This window comes from Rhinolophus hipposideros, assembly GCF_964194185.1.
Source record: "Rhinolophus hipposideros genome assembly, chromosome: 4".
NCBI classification, from domain to species: domain Eukaryota; kingdom Metazoa; phylum Chordata; class Mammalia; order Chiroptera; family Rhinolophidae; genus Rhinolophus; species Rhinolophus hipposideros.
Genome location: NC_138050.1, coordinates 5529791 through 5554856, shown reverse-complemented (window position 1 = coordinate 5554856; position 25066 = coordinate 5529791). Strand labels below are relative to the sequence as shown.

At 49.5% G+C, this 25066-nt stretch overlaps 1 protein-coding gene across 4 annotated transcripts in view; it reads left to right on the top strand.

Moving 5' to 3' along the window:
- Nucleotides 1-24802, top strand: part of MTUS2 (microtubule associated scaffold protein 2) — a 533984-nt gene extending 509182 nt beyond the window's left edge. For all 4 annotated transcript variants that reach the window (XM_081046099.1, XM_081046097.1, XM_081046098.1 and 1 more), the window contains 7 exons: nucleotides 3008-3222; nucleotides 10486-10591; nucleotides 14068-14141; nucleotides 16970-17068; nucleotides 18466-18585; nucleotides 20907-21004; nucleotides 22048-24802. In XM_081046099.1, coding sequence (XP_080902225.1) covers nucleotides 3008-3222; nucleotides 10486-10591; nucleotides 14068-14141; nucleotides 16970-17068; nucleotides 18466-18585; nucleotides 20907-21004; nucleotides 22048-22261 — 926 coding nt within the window. In that variant the 3' untranslated portion in view covers nucleotides 22262-24802. The remainder of the gene's footprint in view (nucleotides 1-3007; nucleotides 3223-10485; nucleotides 10592-14067; nucleotides 14142-16969; nucleotides 17069-18465; nucleotides 18586-20906; nucleotides 21005-22047) is intronic.
- Nucleotides 24803-25066: the final 264 nt, after the last annotated feature.

Sequence of the window (25066 nt, the reverse complement as noted above, 5' to 3'; positions counted from 1 at the left end):
GCAAGCCAGTAAAATGCTGTCCTGCTCCCTGTCGTGGGAAGCCCAGCGCAGCCCCAGTAATCTGCCCCGTAGGTGTACTTTGCCTAAAAGGTTGGCTTGCAGCAGATGTGACAATAATCCCTACGTTCAGGGGCATACCTAACACAGTTGACACCCAAGCCGGACCGTTTGTAGCATTCCCTCCTCTTTACCGCAAAACAATTCTCAGCATGATCTTGCAATAATCAGTAATAATCCTGACTTTCTTGACTCCCTACATAAACAGTTAAAAAGAAAAAAAATCTCCATGTTAAAGATGATTCAAGTTTATGAATACTCTAGTGAGAAGACAGTGTTGCTTCTGTGATTTTTCTGCCAAACATGCACGACCTGAATCTAATAATGAGGAAACATCAGACACACTGAGGTGAGAGACATTCTGTAACAGAAGTGGCCTGTCAGCTTTCAGAGTGTCTAGGAGCCGAAGGTCAAGGAAAGGCTGAGGAAATGTCCTTGACAAAAGGAGAGTGAAGGAGACAGGACAGCTAAATACTGCTCGTGATTCAGAACTGGGTCCTTTTTCTCAAAAAAATATTTTGGGACCACCAGTGGGACTTAAAAGGGTCTGAGCACTGGAGGGCACTATTGGGTTGTGCTGGCTCCCTGGCTTTGATGACTGGGTTATACTGGGTAGTGCAGGAGAGGGGCCTCGTGGGTAGGCAACAGATGAGGTCTGACAGTTAAGTTCGCCGACGTGTTGCAATGGTGTTGCTAATCTTTGATATCAGAGGGATTATTCATTATGAATTTATAACAACTGGACACACAGTTAACAAAGTTTACTATTTGGAAGTGCTGAAAATGCTGCCTAAAAAAGTTAGATGACCTGAACTTTTCACCAACAATTCATGGCTCTTGCATCAATACAATGCACCAGCTCACGCAGCACTGTCTGTGAGGGAGTTTTTAGCCAGTAAACAAATAACTGTATTGGAACACCCTCCCTACTCACCTGGTCTGGCCCCCAATGACTTCTTTCTTTACCCAAAGATAAAGGAAATATTGAAAGAAAGACATGTTGATGACATTCAGGACATCAAGGGTAATATGATGACAGCTGTGATGGCCATTCCAGAAAAAGAGTTCCAAAATTGCTTTGAAGAGTGGACTAGGCACTGGCATCAGTGCATAGCTTCCCAAGAGGAGTACTTCGAAGGTGACTGTAGTGCTATTCAGCAATGAGGTATGTAGCACTTTTTCTAGGATGAGTTCACGAACTTAATTGTCAGACCTCGTATACTAAGGAACTTGGGGTTGATAGGAGAGCAGGTCAGCATCTCATTCTGCAATGGCTCAAGGAGGAAAAAGTCATTTCTACAACAATGCCTTTGTACTGTACTTCCAACTTTCCTGGTTGGTGATTTTTTAATGCAAAAATTGTTTTCAATAACCTCAACAGTAAGTAGCAATTGTTTAGAACTTAGACCAAAGGAACTGTTTGAGACATTCTTGAATTGCTGCCACAAGGTGGCAGTAAAAAGCAGAGGCTCTCGGAGTCAGTGTGGTGATGGCTTTGCAATTCTTTGCAGACAGTGTCCTCTTACTGCCTACACCTGGGGGCACAGTGCCCACCACGCCGCCCTCGCCACCCCGATTACATTGGCAGATCGTGCTACAACTTCGTCAGACTGTGCATCAGAGTCCCCTGTGAAAGGGTGGGACATGGGACACTGGGACAATTGAAGGCCTAGACCAAGAAGGCTTTTGGGGACAGTAACCGGCTGCTCGGCTGGCCAGATCTTTCTGCACGGCTCACACAGGACGAGGTGCACCTGTACAATACCCAGCCAACCCACCGCTCATTTCACCAGGGGAAAAAATGCTTTGAAATGTCCGTCGTGCTAATTAGCAAACCCTTTTAGAGCCGAATGTGGCCAAGAAGCCCTTGAATTAGCTGCCTCTAGGGCGAGACTTCAGATCAGGGCCTTTCAAATGCTGTCTAACCACCGTGCATGTATATATATTTTTAAATTGTGGTATAGGGTTTTTCAGTATTTTTATTATTTTTCATTAAATTTATTGGGGTGACATTGGTTAATAAAATTACATAGGTGTCAAGCGTACACTCATCTAGAATACATCGTCTGTATATTGCATTGGATGTTCACCACCCAGATCAGTTCTGTCCACAGATATTTGACCCCCATCACCCTTTTCTAGCTCCCCACCTTGGATATATGTCTGAGTATCATCAAGCACCCCTAGGGTGGAGATGATCGCGAAGCTGCCCATATACCTGCTCGCTCAATTTTGAAGGACGTGCCGCGTCCCCCGCGTGTGCACCGCGCAGGGAGCTGGCAGCGCCCGTCCTCGCGGAACGTAAATGTGTGTCTGCACCTGGACGCCTGTGCCATGCGCGTGTCTCATCAGCCATTTGGCATAAACATTGTCAAAATGCTTTCCTCCTCCCTGGGAGCACTTTGCAGTTGAGAAAGAGACCTTTCAAAGGAAGGCAGTCCAGTCTTGTCGGCAGCCCCGGAGAGACACGAACACGGTGGTGGAGCAGCTGTTGTCACGGGCTCACCCCCGGCGCGGGGCCTGGGAAGCAGAGCAGGACTGGGAAAGGTGGCATGCCTCCGCGCACGGGCACGCGTGGCTGTCACGCAGCCCGGAGCGTCCCCACCGCCTTTCGCCTTCAGTCAGGCGCCTGCCCTGTCCTGTCTCAGGTCCCAGGAGCCGCGACTCAGGCCTTCATGGGCGGAGAGGTCAGGGCGGACCTCGTGACACGTCTGCGCCACCAGGCTGTGCCAAATCTGGGTCAGAAAGCCCGATTTGCCTGGGCAGCTCTTGGCGCACCTGGTGGCCTTGGGCTTCCCATCCACGTCCAGGGCCGCTTGTGAGGCGGAAGGCAAAGCCCCGCTTGTGACGTTCACCTTGACGCTCCACGCGTGGGTGTCAGTGACACTCAGGGTGAGTCCTCTCAGTGCTTCCTCACCAGTTTTTACAGAGATGCTGTTCTCGCCACCAGCCTTTCACACAGCAAGGTGTGAGAAACTGCAGAAGGAGAAAGAGGAGCTGGAGAGGCGCTTTGAGGACGAGGTGAGGAAGCTGGGCTGGCAGCAGCAGGCGGAGCTCCGGGACCTGCAGGAGCGGCTGCAGCTGCAGTTCCAGGCGGAGGTGACGCGGCTGCGGGAAGAGCACGGCGCCCAGCTGCTGCGCACCCGCCGGCAGCACCAGGAGCAGGTGGGTCAGCGCGCTGGGCTCGGTGTCGGCTCTGGGGAGACGCGCGTGGAAGGAAGGAAGGGGCGGGAGCCAGTGCTGCTTTAGCCGGAGGCCCTGCTCCTCAGGCCAGCTTCTTGAAAAGTTCACTCTCCCACCTCGTTTCTTCCTCCTGCCGCCTCCCTTCCCCCTCTCCTGCCCCTCCGGCCTCCCGCCCTTGTCCTCCCAAGCACACCCCCACTTCTCGCCTGGAATGCTCTCCCTCTAGACACTCCATGCCTCCCTCTCCCCCTTCCTTCCAGACTTTTCTCAAAAGTCCCATTCCCAGCCAGGCCTTTCCTTATCTCCAATTACAGTCCACCGCTCACCACACGCATACTCTTCCTGTCCCCCACTCCGCTTCAGTTTCTGCTTAGCACTTAACCACTGTCTAATATATTGTACATTTAACTTTGGTAGCCTGTTTACCATCTGTGTATTCCGTGAGGGGAGCGATGATAAGAAGCAAACGTATATCTAACACTCGCCCCTTTACACATACTGACTCATTTAATCCTCACGCTAACCCTACAGGGTGGGTATCATTATCATCCCCAGTTTATAGGTGACAAAACTGAGACCCAGACATAAAATAACTTGCCAGAATTCACAGAGCTGTTCATGGAAAAGCCCGGGTTCAATGCAGTCTGGCTGCCGAGGCCATGCTCTCAAGCGCAAAGTTAGAATTGTCTGCCAAGGTCACTGCTAGAATTTTGGTATACCAAAACGTGCCTGCATGTAGGCCCTCGGTATTTGTGGAATGAAAATGTGAATGCCGCTCGTTAACCCCAGCCCAGGGGCCCTCCCAGAGAGGGCAATGCATCTGGAATGACTAGACAATAGTTCCCAGGAGCCTGTCAGGGTGACAGCAGGCAGGAGCCCAGGCTGCCTTGTCCATCGCTAGCTTGGACGCTGACAGGAGACAGTGAGCCAGCTCTGCCTCCATGAGAACTAGTTCTGCTCCTTTCTTTTCTCTTCTTCCTGGGTCCCCGAGGCCCTGATGCCTTACTGACCTCTGCTGTTGGTGTGTTGCGTCTTGTGGTGTGCTTATGGCATGCCTAAGGTAAACTGGTATTGGCAAAGAGCATTAACTGTCAGGCTAGAGCTGGTGGCCTTTCACTATCACGAACGTTTGGGCCGCTTCCTCGTACATACCCGGGACAGGGACAGTCCCCAGAGGCTTGCGACTCATGGGCACAAGAGCAGCTGCAGAGTAATAGTAAGTACTGTTGCTGTAGTTCAAAACCACCTATTTGAGGGGGCGGCCGGTTAGCTCAGTTGGTTAGAGTGCGGTGCTCTTAACAACAAGGTCGCCGGTTCCATCCCCACATGGGCCGCTGTGAGCTGCGCCCTCCACAAGTAGATTGAAACAACTACTTCACTTGGAGCCGATGGGGCCTGGCAAAACACACTTAAATAAATGAAAATTTAAAAGAAAAAAATCACCTATTCAATCCACTTCATTCTATTCAGCATCTTGGGTTAGTTGTTCTCCTTTTCTAGAGGCCAGTAGAACCCAGACATACCTGCCTGGTGTAGGTGGTTCAGACTTTGCGACCAGGAAACAGAATATGTTACAGCTGAAGTTACCTGCGGTGCTTATATTAGAAACCGAACCTCCAGTGTCTTGCCCCGTAAGCCGGCGGAGCCTAACTCCTGTAAGTAGAGGTTCACACCTGCTGTGGTCTGCAGTCTTACCTACCTACCTGGTGGCCCCTTGATGCATCTCAAACCTGGTGCAGATATCGACCTGTTCTGTGCCTCTGTCTCTCTGGGCCGTTCATTCCCAGTTTTACACAGAGAACATGTTTGTACCCATAGTCACTAAAAGACTTCTGGTCGGAAGTTCTGGGTTGGTTGAGAAGGTGCCAAGAGGTGGAGAGGGAGGACAGCAGGTGGGGCCAGGCAGCAGGACCAACCGTCTGAGCAAAGACCCACATGGGGTGCCGGGTTGGAAACCATGGAGCTGAGGCCCCTGCTGGGTGGAGCCCACCCACAGGTGGAGCATGCTCCAGGGCAAAACGCCCCCTTCAGGTTCATGGGTGCTGGGAGGTGAACTCCCACCCGGCCTTTCAGAGATTTCATGCTGGGCGGACTGGGAGGAAAGCATGGCCTGAGGTTGAGAATGAGTTACCTAAATTACCGACGCATATTTAAAAAGGGCTGTGACTTATGAGGCCTCTCAGTTCTGCTCTCCTTGATCCTTTATGGCAGTTAACATGATGCATTTATTTATTCATTTATCCATGCCAAGAATATTTAGTGAATGCCCACTGCACACATGGCATCATGTCAGCGTACTGCCGGAGATACTGAGATTCATAAACCCTGGGCTTGGTTGCCCCGTGGTCTCAGGTGATAACGAGGGGACGTTCTGAGGAAGTGCCCAAGAAACTGTAATCCTGGGTGAGAAGCACAGATGCTGTGTTTAGAAATTGACAGTTTGCTTTCAGCTGCGAGGAGAAAGTAACGCTTTATGGTGGGTACCTGTGAGTAAACCTTGCCTATAAAAAGAAACCCTTTGGTTTGGGTGTGGATGACTTAAATCTAGGAATTACTCAGGCCCATGGTTCTGCCCCTGCTGCTGAAAGTTGGCTGTTACCCCACTGTCAGCAGTGAGGGAAAAGAGGCAGGACACAGCAGCCCCGTGTTCTACTTTCCAGGGAGAATAAATGCTCCTTTGTTTAGTGCAGGAGGAGACCCAGTGCATGGCTGCAGTGCAGTGGTAGTTGCATGGTCTGTGGTGTCAGCTTTCCAGGCCCGACTCCACACTCGGCTTTCCTTATCAGGCACAGTGACACTTGGCAATGCTGACTCCATGGCTAGTGACATCTGTCCTCCTGCAGCCTTAAAAATCAAGGTAACCAACCTGACCTCATCGCCAGGCCCCACGCCACAGCAAGGGGGCTGCTTTAGCTCTGACACGCAGGGTTTTCTGTGGCTTCACTCAAACTGGGAACTCACATGCTGCCCTCTGACTTTGCTGCAGGGTACCCTCATGACAAATCGAGCCATCCGCGCATCTGGAGGGGCAAAGGCTGTGTCTCTCTGCCCACACATGGGCATCACTTGGGACATTTGAGGAAAAACGCCCCTCCTTATCCTCACCCCACACTCATTGAATCAGAATCTCTGATGGGACCAGGCATTGGGTCATTTGTCAACACTCCCCAGAGCCCAGAACTGCAGGGTCACCAGACACAGGGCCCTGCCCTTCAGGCCTGGGGCTCTGGGGGGGCCTGAGGGGTGTGTGGCCTGGCCTCCTGGCTCCCTTGGTGCCTTTAAAGATAGGGTCTGACTTCTAGTTCAAAAGTATGACTACAAAGTCTTTAATGAAAACCAGTGCTGATGCCTTAGCTGGCTACCCATTAACATAGTAAAAGCCAAATTGCTGGAGATGCCGCATCTCAAAGCACACAGAAGGGATTTTCACGGTCAACACACAGGCTATTCGCTTTGTGCCCCAAACACAGTTCCTCCCTTTTGGTCTGCGTTTGTATCCAGTGATCCGACCTGTGACTTTGACCCCATTCCTCCAAGACCCCTTGGTAGATTGTCTTCCTCCCTGACCTGCCCTGAAGTCACTTGCTTCGGGGACCACTGTTCCTTGGGTGCATTATGGGTTCTGCTCAATAAAGTTGGAGCAGAGGTACCATCCCCTTCTTCTCATTGGCCATTTGTGTTTGCTTTGTCTCATACCCAGGCCATCCTTTCTGCCCTTTCCAAAGGAAATCACCCTTTCAGACTAACGTACAGAGGCCATTTTGCCCATCATCTTGCTTTACGTCTCTTTCGTCTTCCTTCCAGAAGCACACAGCTACTACCAGCAAAAACCACAGTCTCTCTCATCAAATGGAATGACGAGAGAGGGCCCGGGGGGCCCCTCAGTCTTCCAGCACCAGAGTCCCCACCCAGCACAGCCCAGAGCCTCCGTGTGCTGGGAGGAGGTGGTGTGTGTGTGTGGGGGGGGGGGGGTCTGTGAACACCTGTCCCCATGGTGGGCCAAAGAGGGGACAGAAGGCACACCCTGGAATGGGATGAAGTGGGGCTCGGCATTGTGGGATGGCTGGCTGCCCCTTCTGAGTATATGCCCAGGACATCGTAAGCAGTGACAGAAGGGAAGTCAGTTAGAGTGCCGTGGAGAGAGCACAGAGAGCTCCCTCTGTCCCATCAGATGGGAATACGTATCTGGGGTGGGGGTAAATGGGACTTTCATCTGATTTGGGTTTAATGAGTAAAGCCGAGACACTCATTAAAGCACGTGCGTATTCATTCTCAACGTAAGTCTTCTCTATGTGAATTGCCAAAAGCCTAATGAAGTCAGCGCACAGCAGGATCTTACTCATCTGAGAGGGTGGTTTTCCAGCCCTTTGCTCTCCTGTAGGTCAGCCCAGCTGAACCGCACGCCACCGCTAGAACAGCTCCACCCCCCACAACCAGGACTGTTGGACGGCACCATGACAGACTCCTCAGAACTGTGTCTTCCTGGAGAGCGAGGAGGGTGGTCCAGCAGTGGTTTAAAGATGCTGCATCCAGCCTAAGTTTGCTGTGGTCTGATAATGGGTTAGCGCCTCTTGCCTCCGATTTGGCAATCGGCAGTATGTCAAACGGGCTGCTATTTCCTTTGGGTCCACTTGTCTGCATCCCCTCACATGCCTGCAGAAGTTTTTGGGGTGTCCTTAGGCTGAGAGTCATCGCTGGCTGCTTGGGAGTGGGAGCCGTGGTCTGGCAAGAAGCCAGGGAGCCATGGGAGGGGCAGCCATGGGGACGACTACTGTGACAAGAAAGAGGAAGGCCAGTCATGCGCAGCACCTTCCCCACAGAAGGGACATTCCTTACAGACTATACAGATGTGCAGAAACCTCAGTTACTGAAGAATAAGGATCCTCGTGCCCAATCTTGGCTCATCTGCTTGTGTTGGTTTCCCCTCATTGCATATGGCCCTTCAGAGTCAGGGGATTGGTATTTCATTCATAAAAACACCCCCAGAGCTGTAACAGATCGTACGTTTAGATCATGCTTAATATATTGGGCATGGTATGAGTCCCCACTAAATCAAAGACCTGCCTTCCAACCAGCCAGAAGGGAGTACATTCAGCCACGGGCATAATGTAGTATGGCCAATCAGGGCTCTTCACCAGCAGGGACACACGGACTCTTCTGGAACATGGTGGTTTGTGCAAGAGCCCAATAAATTACAATCACACCGAGAACTGATGGAGATTTTTCTCTGAACTGGGTAACAAACCTGCAAATAACGTGTGGGTATCTGTCTACAGACGGAATGCTGTCAGCTCAACTGGTGTCAGTAATGAAGCAGAAAGGACATTGATTTCCCTTTTTTTTTAACCAGTGATTTATTTTTCCAAGAGACTGAAAGGCTTCGAACAAAGATTCTGTGAAAACCTCATATAAACAGGAATTAGACAATACTGTGCTAAATCAGCCTTTCTTCCGAGTAGGTTCATAGCTCTGCACCTTAAGTAACGTATTGTTTAATCAAGAATGGCCAGTAAATAAAAGTGAATCATCACATATATTGTCCATTTTCAAATTGTGGTGCAGCTTTTTTTAACACTGTGGAGTTCCTTGTTGGTTTTGCCAGTGTTATTTCTGTTTTCATGGATGAAGGTCTCGTTTACCTTGTGAGAGAAGAAGGCAGGCACATTTTCCCATGCAATTATAGTATCCAGAATGAAAACCTACTACTCCATTTTAAAATAAAAATACTTCCATGCACCCACTTCACGAGTGGGCTTCCTTTCTTATAGAGAACACTTCCTCCTTTCTGATCGAAGGCTGGCCTGTGAATCCCCCGAGAAATGAGGGGCCCTGAGCTGTGGCTGAATGTTACCAGCTAGGAGCAATATGTTTAACTGGCCCACCAAAGACCTTCATTGTTTTGTTCACCTGAAACTGAAAAAAAGAAAAAAAGACCTTCGAGACCTGGGCACAGTGCTTTTCCAAATGACACATTAGTAGGTCCACAAGCATTTTGAAATAAACATAGTAAAATGGAGGAAACATTTTTTAAACCAGATTATTGCAAGTAGGGAGGGAAAGTATTGCCGTGTGAAACTTGGGCTTGTGTGTGTGTGTGTGCTGTGTTACAATATACAACAGCATTTTTCACCAGGGTCACTGACAAAGAATTTTGAAAAACATTGTTTTGGAGTGCTCGTGTAGGGAGAGGTCGTTGGATGCATTTAACTTCTGAAAATCAGATGTTTGAAGTTAAAATAATAGTCCAATAACAAAAACAACAAGATAACAAAAATAGTACACATGGTGGGTGTGAGGGGGGAGATCGGGAAAAGTGAAAATAAAAGCCTATGAACTGGTTGTGTCCTGCTTGTGGTTAAACTCCTGGAAATGTAGCTTCAGCCAAAGAAACAGCAGCCCCTCCCAGGAGCAGCCCCACATTCCTAGGTGGGAGGCCCAGATTGTCATCTGAAATCCCCGCTGATGGCTAGGGTGCAGGGATACATATGGCTCTGCAGGCAGCCTTGGCATTGGCGAGAAGCCCGTACGGCAGCAGTTGCTGGTCTCACTGGGGAGGCAGGAGGGGTGAGCTTGAGGGAGCTTCACCTTTGGAGTCAAACAGACCTGGACCTACTGCTGGCCCTGCCACTTCATAGCCCTTGGGCAAAACATTTCACACCTTTCTGAGCCTCAGTTTCTTTATCTGTAAAATGGGCATACATATTTACTTTATAGTATTGCTGAGAGGGTTAAGTGGAGCAGCAGATAGCAGGTTGCTCAGTAAATGTTAGTTCTCTCCACTTATCTTGAGCACTGCAGCTCCCACCTACCACTGGGAAACAGAGAACAGACCATCTAGAAGTGGGGGACCCTCTTCTCCTCCTTATTCATCATTACCTCCTGGGGCGATTGGTGTGAGGTAAAGCAATGGGAGTGGGAAGGGGATGGTCCAAAGCCAGGCCCAAGACAATAAAGAGGGGCATAGGCAGCCACCCCCCACTGGGAGCTGCCGACCTCCTGTGGACATTTGGGTTATGGCAATAACTGTCCCCTGACCCCAGGGGGCCATATCACCACCAGAGCCTGGCTCTCCTGCCTTGGCACAATGTTGAGGGTAGCTGTCATCTCAGCTGAATGACTTGTCCTTGACATTTTGGACCCCTGACCTTTTTACTCATTGAATTCCACCTCTGTTGAAGCAGTGAGTACATCATGGCCACCCATCCCCCAGCTCTTTGTGTAACCATAGCCGTGACTCTCGCGCAGGTAGAGGACATCACCGCCAGCCATGAGGCTGCTCTCCTAGAGATGGAAAGTAACCACACAGTGGCCATCGCGATCCTGCAGGATGACCACGACCTCAAAGTCCAAGGTAGCTACTGGGAGTGATGTGTGGGGCTGGTGGGGGGGGGCGACCTTCCTGATGCAGACACAAGGAGCCCCCTCCCCTCTTGGTCCCCTTTCCTTCTTCCTTCCTTTCCTTCCTGGTGTGTCCTTTGTGTTGCTTCCTGTGGAAGAAAGAGATGGGAGGTCAGGGCCCAGGTACCACTTCTTTGCTCTGAGGCAGTTACACTCAGCCTTGCCTGGATGTTGGAATCCCTGGCAAATTATAATAGGAGGCTGATGTCAGCCTAGGTTCCACCTCAGCACTCCCATGGAGCTGGTATGGGGTGCAGCTTGGGCATCCAGATTTTTTAAAGCTCCTGAGGTGAGTCTGATGGTCACCACACCTGAGAACCACTATTCTAAACTAAGCATGGAAATGCTGGGCTGCATCTTGTTTTGTGGCCATATAAAGTTAAATAAATGGCAGTCCCAGAGGGGCTGCATGTATCCCACACTTGGTGTGTTCTCAGGGTCACAGCTGCATGGGGTCAGATCTTGCACTTAGAGACCACATTCACCAGGGGCTTAAGTGGAGTCTCTGGACCCTTCCTTCTGTTTACATCTTTTTTGTAATTTTGAACTATCTGTGGATATTTAGGGTTGCTGTTGTTATGACCCACTTCATCACAACAGCAATAGCATTTACTAAGTACTACTAAGATTTTCACTTTGTGAAAGTAGCTTTTTACACTTTTGATGTGCATTTACACTTCTCCGTGCAACTTATTTTTGAGTTTCCCCTCCTGTTCCCCCAGTCAAATGGCTGTTAAAGTATGTTACAAACAATGAAATTTAACAAGACATTGATACACTTAAAAAATTTGAGATTAACATCAGTTTTTCATTATTTTTTAAAAGTTCTTTGTGAAAACAACAAAGCCTGCTGTGCAGTAACCCAAACTCATGTCAGTGCCTCCCTCAACACCAGCCCTGCCACTCTGGGAACTGTTAGTACATGGGAAAGCCCACCCTGGGCACAGCGAGGGTCGTTCCCTGAGAACTACTTAAATGTACCACATATGTCCCGACTCTGTCTCGTATGGAGAACACCAGGTATCACTCTAGGTATTTTCGCATAGGATCTTTTCCATAGACATCTTTGCCACAAGCATTCTTGCAACACACATTTTCACCACAAAACTAAGTGACTGGAAGGCAGTTTTGCCGTAAAAAAATAAAAATAAAATCACAGCAATTTAAAGACATAATGAAATATAAAAAATCTGAATAACAAAATTAAGAAGACTTTTATTTAAAAGGTGTATAGAATCATAGCAATGCTGCTTAAGTAATTGATTTTATTTTATGGATTGTACCTAAGCATTTGTCTTCCTTCTATGGGAGATGTGGGTTCAACTTTGCACCCTCAAAGAGAGTCCTCAGCTTCCTTTTCTCCTCCCAATGTATGAGGAAACAAACAACTCTTGTGGCAAATCGTCGTCGTTTGGAAGAAATTATATTTTAAAACCACCACCACTACCTCATCTACTTGTCGCTCTATAGACCTTTGTGAGAGCTGGCTAACATTTATGTATGATCTAAAAATGAGAGTAACCACGATAATCATCAATGGAGAAATGAAACTAAACAACCACCAAAAACAAAGCCAAACTGTTAGCCAGTTGTTTTACCAGTTATTTTATCGTGTTTACGGGAAAATTGCCTTACAGCTGATTAGTTATTCAGCAGAAATGTTCACAGCAAAGATGTCTACAGCAAGAACAGCGCATGTGCCAGCTCCCATCCTTGGATGTACGTTAGAACCACCTGGGGAGCTTTTGGGGTTTTTTTTTTAAATACTGATGTGTGAATCCCAGAAATTCCAGTTTAATCGCTCTGGATGTTCTAAAGCTCCCAGGTGATTCTAGTGAGCAGCACAATTTGAGAACCATTGTCTTAGAGCACTGTATTGACTATGGGACAGAGTGTCATGACCTTAAAATAATTAAATACATATGGGTATGTAGATATCAGCCATGCTTTAGACCATCTCCAGGATAGACACTGACTTCCTTTTATCGGGGTATCAGAGTCATCTGAAAGTGCCCTAAAGCCCATGACTGCACTGTAGCAAAGTGGTCTCTGAAAGGGAAGAAGAATGGAAATGAGGCAATGAGCCACTGTTGCCTTTGGTTTCTGGATTCTCATATGAATAGACCTGGTGGTTTTTTTCTGACTGACGAAGTCTCGCTTAGACGCCAGAGCCACGGCCTTCAATTCATATCCAATGGCAAGACAATTTAAGTGTATGTAATAGTAGCTAAAAAATTCATTATTATAGTCAGGATGCTGCTGTCAGTGGCTATTAAAAGGAACCATTTAGACAAAGGCAGGTAGAAAGGAGGCCACATGGTTTTATGGCAGTGAACTCAGCACAAACCTTTTTTTTAAAATGTAAATTTCAGCTATGACAACTGGGTTTCTTAGAGAACTTCCCCATCGTTAGTTAAAAGACTTGGGTCAATGGAAACCACAAAGTTTTTCCTAATTGCAGCTCTTGCCAGCTAGAATAATAATTATTGGTCTCCAGTACTCTCCTGTTGTAAGCATGTGATCCCCACTGATTAATGAGACCTTTCCTCCCTCCAGTTACAACATGCAAACAAATTGCTGTGTAGCCAAAATGAGATGGGCTTTACCCAGCTAATAAGACTGTTCCCATCTGGAGGAAAACAGAATCCATTTGCTTAATAAGTCTTATGTGACATCTCTTTCTGCCTCACTTGAAAATTATTACTGGAATGACACTTTTCGTAGAATAGAATGGTTTCAAACTCTCCGAGGAAACAGTCCAATTAGTCCTTTCTTTTGTCTGGCTGTCTTAACCTCGACTCTTTGCTCAAGCAAATCCTGGAGACCTGTGGTTTTCAGCGTGTGGCCCAGAGGCCTCGCAGACACAGCACTACCCTGTTCACCGTCTTGTCCAGTGACCCCAGGCAGCAAGAGGGGCTCGCAGCCCCACTCTCCCTGAAGCCTCCCTCCTGCAGCCCCCCATGGCTGTTTCGTGTTGAGAGGAAGAGTGATCCTGGGAGGGGAAGAGAATGGAGAATTAGCATGGGTCACCCAGGTGTTTTACAACTAGGAACACTTGGAGAATCTATGAGGACTGTGGGTGGAGAATCTGACTTTGCCAAGACGGTGGTAGAGCAGGGTATAGAAATGAGAGAGAGGCAGACAGAATGCTTGTGCTCCACTTGCTTCTCTGCCTTTCTTTCCTCTTTCCCTCTTTTCCTCTCCCTTTCTCCTGTCCCCTTCCTCATTCTTTCTTTCTCTTGTAACATTGTGTAAGTAACAAGTGTAAGTAACACTTTCAAAGTAATGGAGATATCTCTTTAGGCTTAAGTCAGGTGTATACCAGTGTCCCTTATCCACTGAAGTCCCTTGTCTTAGGCTGACAAAAGAGTCTTCTTTGATCCTTCTCAGAAGAAAGACCAACTTAACAATTTGATGTCTTCTCTCCAGAATTGATGTCTACCCACGAGCTTGAAAAGAAAGAATTGGAAGAAAATTTTGAAAAGCTGCGGCTGTCGTTACAGGTTAATATCTCCTTAGCTCTGATGTCAAGAGAATGGCAGAATCATTGGTCCTGTCCACACACATTCATCCGGCACTTGCTATGTCCCAGATCCTGTGCTAAGCAGTGGAGTGTAGAGGGAGACGAGACATTCCCCCTAACTTTAAAGAATCCACTGCCTCCTGTCAGAGAGCTGTGACACAAAAACAGTGACAGCCAGCCACAAAAGGTAATACAGACTTGCACCAAATGAGTAATACCATTAGCGAACGTCACAGGAGTTCCAAGAGATGGCTCCACACTTGCTGTGGTTGAGGAGGAATGGAGCTGTGTTTGAGGGGAGGGAGGGCTTGGGAGGAGACCATTCCAGGCAGGGGGAATGGTGGAAGGAGAGCTCTGGAGGGCAGAAGTCATAGGACATGTCTGGGGAATCTAAAAGGGAATTGAATCACCTAGAGGTGGGTGGGATGAACAGACCCTCCTCGGCCTCCGACTGCTAACCTACAGAAAGTGTGGGTCTCAGACGCCAGGGGCTGCCTGGCTTCCTTCTGACCTCTACGCGGAGAGTGAGGGTTCTCCCATATTGCCAGTGTCTCCCTCCTACCTCTGGAGACCCAGACCAGCTGCTGCTGTGGGTAGAGGATGCCCAGCGCCAGCCCTAGGGAGGGGCTGCCTGGGAGGCAGGCTGAGGTTGGTAGCCCTGCTTCTGCTCCCAGCTGTGGACACCCCAAGATAGCAAGATTCTTTTCTAAATATTAGGGACCCTCCCATCTGGACGTGTGATAACAACGATTGTCCATCAATTACCATGACTGTAATACAAAGGCAGGCATTTTAGTTCGCTTTCCCTTGGCATGTTCATCGTGCAGAGCCAGCCCAGGCTAGAAAATAATCCTGGATTGTGCCAACAGCAGGTGTCACAGCTGCTGAGTGGACTAGTCAAACATTGTTAGTGGGAGACAGCCTGCAACCAGCCTCCTATCCATGGATGAGGCTGCAGTATGCCGTCCTCATGGACTTGTCTTCAGCAAATTAACCCCAAACTCCTTCCTCGTGTGCCTGCCTTCCATCCCATCAGATGGGCTACCTTAGGGAATGCAGATCAGAAAAGTGACAGCCAGACCGTGATGTAACAGAAACCCCATCCCGTCCCAAACCACAAAGCAGTGAGAGTTTTGTTTCATCATGAGTCAGTCTTCTTCCTACCCATGACATCTCACAGTCATGCATCACACATGTGGTCGTTATAACGCTCCAGGAGCGAATCCTCTGGGCTGGAGGTTGTTTGGTGCAAGGAACGTGGAGTTGCTTCAGCTGACTCCCTTGGGAGACTGGCAGCTAGAGAAACAGGTTTGATGGTTACAAACGCGTTCATTAGAGTTCCCGCTGCACCCCCCTAACTAGCTTTGAAATCTTGGATAATACAGGAGCTCTGGAAACCTTAGTTTACTCATCTGTGAAATGGGGGTGATGACGGTAACTTCCTCGAGGTATGAGCAGGTTAAAAGAAATAATGTGTGTAAAGTGTGTAGCACTAGGTTGGCTCCTGGTAAATGCTAATAAGTAGCAGCTATTGCTAGTCTCATCGTTTCAAGCATTGTTACATTTATTATTATAATCATCAATATCATTTCTATTATTGTCATGCCATGGTAAACTCCTGAGTTGCCCGTGCTGGGCCAGGTCACCAACTAGTAGGACTTTGTGACTCTTATCTTGGCATTAAGGAGCCACCCAAGCTGGATAACAGTCTGTCCTGTCTGATTTCTGTACAGTGTGTGCCTGTGGGGCAGTTTTGAGTCATGGTGAACAGGGCCAAAAACACCTCAGTTTGATATTTGGTTCCATCCTAGGTAGTATGTTCCTGGTGCGTTTTTCACTGTTTTGTTTTTTAATGGAGGAAGAGAGGCTTGAAAGAAATGCTTCATCTGTAGTGCTGACGAGGTCGGTGCAGGGCCATGCGGTGGGTGACACAGGCGTTGTGATAGCTACGTCCCAGAAGTCCGCGGCCCCAGTGCCACGGGGGACTTATGTTGGACAGGTCCTGTGTGCGCAAACTCCCACTGACAACTACGTTGCCCGAATGCACCAACCTTTGCATTTATGGCACTGGAGAGGCATTTATTTCTTAAAAATGAAATTGAAGTTACTGAAAAATAAAAAAATAAAAAAGGAAAAGAAACCTGCCAAGGATGGTTCGCAAAACAGGCTCCGCTGCCACGATGAAGAAAGCGGTCGAGCCAGCACTTCATACATTACAGTTATTATGTAGATAGAATTACATGTCTACAATACCAGCTCCTAGTAATTGGTAGGATGAGGCCATTACTCTTGCCAGAAGAGTTCATGGGAAACCCCTAGTCCCTAGGTTTTAATGTTACAGAAATGGTGTCGTGGGACAGAGAAGTTGGGGGTCAGTCATTGCTGGGGTTGCCAGGGAGGGGTCAGTGGAGTTGCATCTGCCCTGGCAGCCTGGGAAGGGGTGCATGCCCCCCCAAACATGCCTTCATTTGTTCAGCTTGCACACAGGGCCAGGAGCAGCTGTCCCTTGGGGGAAGGGTCTAAATGGGGTGTGGGGGGGCTCAGCTCACATGGCAGCTCACCTCAGGCGAGTGGAGGTCAGAAGGAGCTGGGAATGACAGGAACCTGGAATGTGAGATGGGGGTGGGGCAGTGAGAACTGAGGCTGGGAGACAAGAAGCGCTGATGCGGAGATGGTCACACGGTGGCAGAGTGTGCCATCGTCTCAGTGCCCCAGGGGTTTCACACACGGGCTGTCTCATCACAGCTCCCCAGGCTGCAGTGTCCGTCGTGGACCGAGCTGGACTTCTCTTGTCATTATTACTTGCAGGACCAGGTGGACACGCTGACCTTCCAGAGCCAGTCTCTGCGGGACCGAGCCAGACGCTTTGAGGAGGCCTTGAGGAAAAGTACTGAAGAGCAGCTGGAGGTAGTGAAGCCTTCCAGGCTTTCCCGCACGTGGGGGCCCTCACCAGGCCGCTCTGTCAAACGTCACCCCAGGAAGCCCCGTGGCTGTGGCTTCCTCAGCAGTGTCCCAGCAAAGACAGGGCCCCTGTGTGGACCTGCTACTGAAGTGACAGCCGGTCAGGACCTCCCTGGGCTTTTAAACATATTCCTGTCAGCACGTCACTTCTGAGGCAGGGCAGCTGTGGGCTTCTCGCTCTAAGTGTGATTCTTGCCACACGACACACCATCCCCCGCCACTGTCCCTGAGCCCCAGTAAGAAGCATGGCCTGGGAACTCTCCGCCCCTCCGTCCCTCCTCTCCAGCTTCAGTTAGTTAAGCTGGCAAGGGGCGGGGGACGCCTGAAGCCTGCATCAGTAGGTCGAAGGGAGTGTTTTTCCAGAAAAGTGGGCAAGATTCCTCCCCTCTGCTGTAGGATTGCCAGATGAAACACATTACACCCAGTTAAATGTGAATTACAGAGAAATGAATTTGTTAGTGTAAGTATGTCCCTTTTGATACTTATACTAAAAAAACATTGTTTATCTGAAATTCAAACTTAACACGATTTTATACCATATATATATAAAATATACACATGGTGGGTACCAAACATATGTATACACATTTTAGGAAAGGAAAAGGCTGTATTAAAATTATACTGACGGTAACCACTTTGAGCACCTCTTGTCATTGCAGAAGTCAAATGTGACTGGTATTCATCTTTTGTTATCGGTATATATCGAGTATTACAATTAATGCCATTTTTTCCTTTCTTCAAATGTGTATACATTTGTTTGGCACCGTGTGTGTGTGTGTGTGTGTGTGTGTGTGCGTGTGTGTGTAAAATTGTTGTTGTTACATCTGGCAACCTCACTCTGGCATTTCTTTTTCTGACACGCCTTCTCTGCTTTTTAAACCACTTTGCTCATGTTCTGTGCTGAGGTGCGATGCTCCATGGGCACAGGTGGGACCTGGAAGTCCCCACCTGGCTGCTGAAGCAAGTGGTTGGGTGACTGTCAAAGCCACTGTTGGGTTTATTCTTTTTACCCCCATGAATTCCCTTTCGGGGATGGGCTGGTAGTCTTCAGCTATTCCAGCTTCCAGGCTCTCCAGGCTTTATCTGTCTATTCCCCAAGGTGCTGGACTTTTAGTAGCATTCCCAGTGGGAAACGAGTGGATATCTTTACCATACCAGAAAGGCTATGAGCAAGCTCTGTCTCTCTCTCTCTCACTCTGTATCTCTCTCTCTCCCGCCCCCCAACTTTCTCTCTCCTACTGGACAGCTTCTTAGAGAAAGTTACAGTTAGCGGAATTCAGGACCTTGGTGACACTTGGCCCTTGGTGGCCCCGTGAGTAGCTCGGTGCTCTCTGTCCCTGTAGGTCGCACGGGCTCCCTATCAGCACTTGGAAGAAGACATGGAGAGTCTGAAGCAGGTATTGGAGATGAAGAATCAGCAAATACACCAGCAGGAAAAGAAGATTCTTGAGCTGGAAAAGCTGGTGAGTCAGTCTGTTTCCTGGGTAGAGCCCAGTAACTGTCCTGTCCCCATAGATGTCATCGTCACAGCCTGCAAGATGTGAGCCCGCTGCTTGCACCTGAGCCAAGAATTCCGTCACTGAGTCAGGAGTTCTGATGAGGAACCAGAGGTGGCCTCATTTTGTGCACCTCTGGAGCCCTCCTGATTGTCTGCCTCCATCCCACCCAATGCTCTGAGAGCTATCCCGCCCTCCTCCCTGGGGGCGTGTGGCCAGCCAGCACCAGGCACCACACAAAGCTCTAACACAACGCCAGGGACTAGGTGTTGCCAGGAGCCCCCTTTCACAGGGGTACAGATGACGGTCTGGGGATGGCGTTCATCTCACTGGGTGGGGGCCGCAGCCCAGCGCCCGCCCCACACTCTCTGCCTCACCTTTCAGCCTGGCTCCCACAGAATCAGCAAAGGGTATCCCTTTGGGGGAACAGAGCCCCCCAGAGTTCACGCTCCTTCCCACGAGGACCGTGCAAAGGCTAGAATGTGAGGTAGAAGTTGGCCCTAGGGTCTCAGATAGATTCTTGTGCTTTTTCCTTTTTTTATTGTTAAATTTAAAATAAACTTTTGATACTATAAGAGGAAAACACACTTGTGCATTATAGCAAATGATATTATAAATAAAAATAAGAAAATGAAAATATCCTATTTTTACCACTGTTGACACTTTCCAGAGCTTTTTCTCTCTACACATATACACACCCCAGACACCCCCACACATGTACGCGCATTTCATATCCTGTTTTCTTTCACTTGGCAAATCTTAGCTCACCATTTCAGTAATTGATCTTGTCTAACTTTGACAGTTCTCCTTTTGTCTCTGAAATGTCCTTGAAGCCGGTTTATCCAAACCAGGAGCTGATGGAGGACCCCCTGTTGCATTCATTGTCATGCCCTGTCCCTTTCTGCAGATGCCTCTTGCTGCCCTGGAGCTTAGCAGTCAGGCTGGGGGCACACGTGGATGTGACGGACTCTCACCAGCATTCTCAGTAACGTTGGCCAGCGGGCACCATCCAACAGCCCAGAGCTTCCCAGCAAGGCCAGAGCTAAGGCCGGTGGGAGGCTCAGGGACAGAGCCCTGCCCTCTTGGCCCTGCCATGTGGCCTGGCCAACTTCGGGACCAGTCTGGGCCATCCACGTCCAGTTGTCCAGTCACCACAAGCCTGGGGGCTGATGTGACTGTTTTTAGCCATGCTCCAGGCGTTCTGCAAACATGCATGACTTCTCATGCCAGAAACCCTTCCCAGCAAAAAACTCAAAGGGACTGATGTAATCACTGCGCCCTTCCTGGGAGCTACGATGAGGGCTGGGGTGAAGTGCCTTGCAGAAGAGAAGGGACAGAGGCCAGTCCTTTGGCTCTGATTCCTAACCCTTATTCTCGGAGAGGTGATAGTTTTCTTTAAAGATTAACTACACTGACAGTAAATTTTTCATATTCTTTCCAAAAACTAATTTACTTCTAAATTCATCTTGGAATGGGACTGTACTTCAGCGGGGTTTCAGGCCCTGGGGGACACACTGACAGAGAGAATGGCCTGAATTGCTGGGGAATAACAGTTGTGACGTTACTTTCTGATAATGTGCCAACCTGGTCTTGGGCTTTGTGCTCCTGGCTGCCCATAGCCTCAGAAGGAAAAATGTGTCCACATTCTTTGTATTTCCATCCCTCCATTAATTCAGAATGTCACAGGGTGTGGCACGGTGTCCCTTTGGGAAGGGCCAAGGAACCCGTTAGCCAAGGGTCCTGGTGCTAATCATGGCTTATCTCTAACAATGGCAAGGACCTGGGGACAACTCACTGTAAGAGGCATATTCTATACAGTCAATAATGTTGCAATAATTATATATAGTGCCAGGTGGGTGGGCACTAGACTAGTCAGGGGACCACTTCTTAAATTATATAAATGTCTAACCACTATGCTATGCACCTGAAATTAATATAAAATATATTGAATGTCAACTGTAACTGAAAAAAAAATAATTAAAAAAAAAGTAACAAGAAATATGTTCTACACAGGAATCTAGTATAAACGTACTTACACATGCATAATATAGGTAAAATAAAATTATATGTATAGCAATACTTTGACGACACACAGCACATTCTGGTATTTTCTCGTTTCATTTTGTTTAAAAAAGAAATGCTGGTCACCTCCCTCTAACCTGATCTTACAACCCACCAATGCACCTGGCAGTTTGCAAAACACTGTTCTTGATGACCCTCCGAGAGCACTGGTCTCCTGCCTACCCAATGACCTTGCTGAGGACCTCTTAACACCGTACCCTTTACAGGTGGAAAAGAACATTATCCTGGAGGAGAAGATCCAAGTTCTCCAGCAGCGGAACGAAGACCTCAAAGCCAGGATTGACCAGAACACGGTTGTCACAAGGTAGGTGGGCCTGGATTTCTGAACTTACAAAGCACGTGTCACCCATAAAGGGGCTTTGCTCAAACAGAGCTTGAGGGCTCTGCTTTTGTTCCAAAGTCCAATGTATTCACTCTTGAGCGTGAGACTTCTCATACACAGTCCAAAAGCATGTGGCAGGGGGCCCAGACACAGCTGGTTGCTGACGGGCTTTATTTCTGGAGGGAATTTTGGACAGCGGTGTCAGCTGGGTGTTCCCAGGCAAAAGGGAAACATAGTGGGAGCTATGCTCCCCTGTAGGACCCTCAGCTGTTGTCCTGGGCCAGCTTGGCCATGGCAGGGATCAGCTGGCCTTGGCCAGAGGACAGCAGGGGTGGAATGTGCCAGAGAGAAGCTGTGTGGCCAACGGCAGCTGCTCCTGCGTGATGCCATTTCCATCTCTGTCCCCTGTTCTGAGGTCCCCAAACTTCCATGGAAGGATGTGGAGACACTCCCTTCTGCTGTCACCAGCCGGAGGAGGTTATGTCGTCCTTGAGGGCGAAGCCACCTCCATGGGAACCTGTGCAGGCACCAGGCTGAATGCCGAGAGGCAAAGAAGCCATGTGTGGCCCGTGTGCGTTAGGGCTCACAGTCCAGCAGGCGGTGGAGGGACCGGCCAGCATTTACGGCTGGGGCAGGCACTGCTGTCGTGGAGGCCCAACCGAGGGGCAGGGAGGACAGCAGCACTGAGTGCTATGGCGACTGTCACCCGCAGCCACCTCTGAGCCTCTGGGCCCTCTCGCACCAGCTCCCTACTCCCCTTCTTCCCTCTTCAGCCTCTGGTGTCTGCTCTGTCCACTGGACAGCTAGCAGATTCGGTGTTGGCAGGAATGCTCTGGGAACCGACGTGTTGGTGGGACAAGTGGCAGTCATGGTTCAACCACGGCTGTGTGTGGTGGTGGCCCGGCTGCTCCCTGCTGTCCTCGGGCGTCAGCCGCCTCCGCCCTTGGCCCTCCGCCCTTGGCCCAGCAAGCTCAAGCCCAGGCCCTCTGGCATGACTGGCCTGATGGTGTGTTTTCCCCATGCAGACAGCTGTCGGAGGAAAACGCCAACCTGCAGGAATACGTGGAGAAGGAGACCCAGGAGAAGAAGAGGCTGAGCAGGACCAACGAAGAGCTGCTTTGGAAGCTGCAAACTGGGGACCCAACCAGCCCGATTAAACTCTCCCCCACGTCCCCCGTTTACCGCGGCTCCTCCTCCGGGCCCTCCTCGCCGGCCAAAGTCAGCTCGGCGCCCAGATGACGCCCCCAGGCAGGCAGAGCGAGCCTGGGGCACCGGGAGGGGGGCCGGCCGGGCGCCTCGCGGAGCCACGGCTATCGGCACTTAGGAAAGGCTTCACGGTAGTGTCTCATGTGCAAACGTTTGCCCATAATTAGAGCCAAAAGAAAGAAACTCCAGTTGTTCTTGAGCCAAGAACTTTCACTGCAGAATTTCAGGTTAGGACAAAGAGCTCAGTTTTGAATTTACACTGATTAATCATTCTGTACTGCACCGGTCTGTGTGTATATTTAGATTTACGTATATGCACACGGGGCTATTCCGAATTGCATTTTTTATAACACGAAGTGCTGACATATTTTGGTGAAGGTCAGCAGTTTTCTAACTTGTGCCTAAGAATAATTGGGAAATGAAAATGCATTTCTATCTAGCTTCCCAGGAATATTTCTACCCAAAATAGAAAAAGGAAAAAAAAAAAGATACAGAGAAGAAGCGCCTTTCAACCTGCCACCAAGTGGTACTCTATCTAACACAAACACCAGCGAAATGTGAACGGTAACTGCCTTTGGAACGATCAGCTTCTTAGTCAACATGATGTGAGGTCACTGTTATTCCATTCGCAGGTTTTAATTAATATTCCTGTCGTGAGTGGAGAAGGGAGAGCAGTGGGAAACCCTGCACAGTTTAGCATCTTGATGGATGTTACTCATGACAGTGAGTCACCTATAGTCTTGTAAACACAATTTTTGCTTTTTTCCTAAATGGCATCTTGGAACCCGTCATTCAGCTGTTGCCCCCTGAAGAAAATACGGAAAAGCATGACCTTCTGGAGTGAGGATGAGGATGACCTTGGAGTTGACCAAGACCATTCGCCCTCCATCCTCAAGGGGAACTGCCGATAGAGCCTGTTGACTAAGCACAGAGTAGGAAAGCTCTGGCATTCCGTGTGGTTTGCTCTGATCTGATGCTGCTATGGTCCCCTTCCCCATATGACCCTCAGGCCCCCATTTCATAGCCACCTACCCTTCAGTTTGGTTCAATAACTCAGCCCCATCACTGTACATTGAGATGGCTCAGGGCTTCTAGCAGAGGCTTCCAGAAAACCAATTCTTCCATCCTGGGGGACCAGTTCCACGCTGTGCTTAAAGCATCACATGACCTCCCGGGAACCCAGGTGTATTTTCTGCAGGACCGCCGAGCAATGCCACAGCTGACAGTGGTCCCATCTTAGGCTTAGGAGGTTCTTCCACACAGAGGAGCCCGTTGAAACAGCCAGCCAGCGGTCACTGGCTGCTGGACTGGCACTTGTCTCTGAAATGGTAGAAGTAGAATGTGAACGTTATACCTATTAGCGCTGTGGAAGGTTAGGAGCATGACACCCAAAAAAAAGGAAGTAGTTTTCACAGTTGATAGGTGATGATAACGATGCCTTTGTCTCCTGTTTATGACAGAAATCCTGCACTTTCCTCCCTAAGGTCCCTTGAAATTCTCTGGAGCACAGGGCTGTTTTTGAGCATGACCAAGGAAAGCAGACCCATGCAGGGACATCTGTGGTGGGGAAGAGACGGCCCTGGAAGGAAGGGGTCGGCTTGCCCGGGGCCCAGCCTGCTCGGCACATGTGTGGCTGGCACAAAGACAGACCTGGTCTGTGTTCCCTGAATGAGTCGAGGTCGGGCTTCCTGGCCTCAGGTCCATCTCCTTTCTAGCAAACCTCCAAGGGTCTTTGCCCATCCTGGGGACACACACAGTAGATACCCACTGAACAAACATTTCTCTTTTCCTTTCGTGGCTCTGCATGACGCTGTGATATTGAGTTGGGCATTCCATTATGGTAGATCATGCCACGTTGATGAAGTACACAGTCATCTCTTCTTTTAGCAGGCCCCCCTGCAAACTGCAGTTTGGCGGGAGCTCAGCAATCCGAATTAGAACTGCGTCCACAACGGCATGTGCTAAATGCAGTTACACAGCAATACAGATTTCAGTGTTCTGTTAGGGTGTGCTAGTGTGTCAGCCTATTGCAGTCAAAGGTGTAGTGACAGCACCAAGTAATCCCTCTCCAGGTGACTGGAGCTCGGCCCCGCCAGCCTTGACCTTGGGCACTGGGCTCATTCCCACATCGCCCTGGCTTTCTTTCTTCGTCATGGACACCCATCACGTCTAGCCCCTATCCTGGAATACGAGGGGCGGCAGCAGCTGTTCCCCCCCCTCGCCACGTCACCCCCACGCCACTGGGGCATGGACTTCTCCCAATATGGAAGTGCGGTCATCCACCTCCCAGGCCGGAGCTCTTTCCACAGACAGATGCTGTAGCCACTCCGCCTGCCTCAGACAGACCCACCAAACCTCACCAACCTCTTCCTGGCATTTGGGAGCCATGTCAGTGTCCTTCCCCACCCCAGCCTCACCCCCGCTGGGATGGGTTCAGGCCGGTGTCAGGGCGGGGCAGGAGGGGGTGGGCTGGCACACTGGGTGATTGAATGGGGGTTACACGTTCCTCACCTGGCCCCTGCAGTTTCTGTGTTGCATATTTGTGTTTGAAGCATATTAAAATTAACTCAAGGGAACTTCTGTGGCTTGTGCTTAATGTAACTCTTGGCCTGGCCCTCTCAGGCTTCAGGAAATTCAGGCTGGGATCTGAAGCAGGGAGGTCAGGCAGGTGTTGGCAGGCTGGGGTCCTTTTCTGTGTGTGCTGGGGTCAGCTGATTGTCACTGAGTCTGGAGACCCCCTTGCTCTGACTCCCCGCACCCACCTTTGCAGCCTGGAGCTTCAGCAGCCTGGCTCTGATGTGGGGAGCTCGGTGGGGAGCTCAGTGGCTCTGCTCTGCT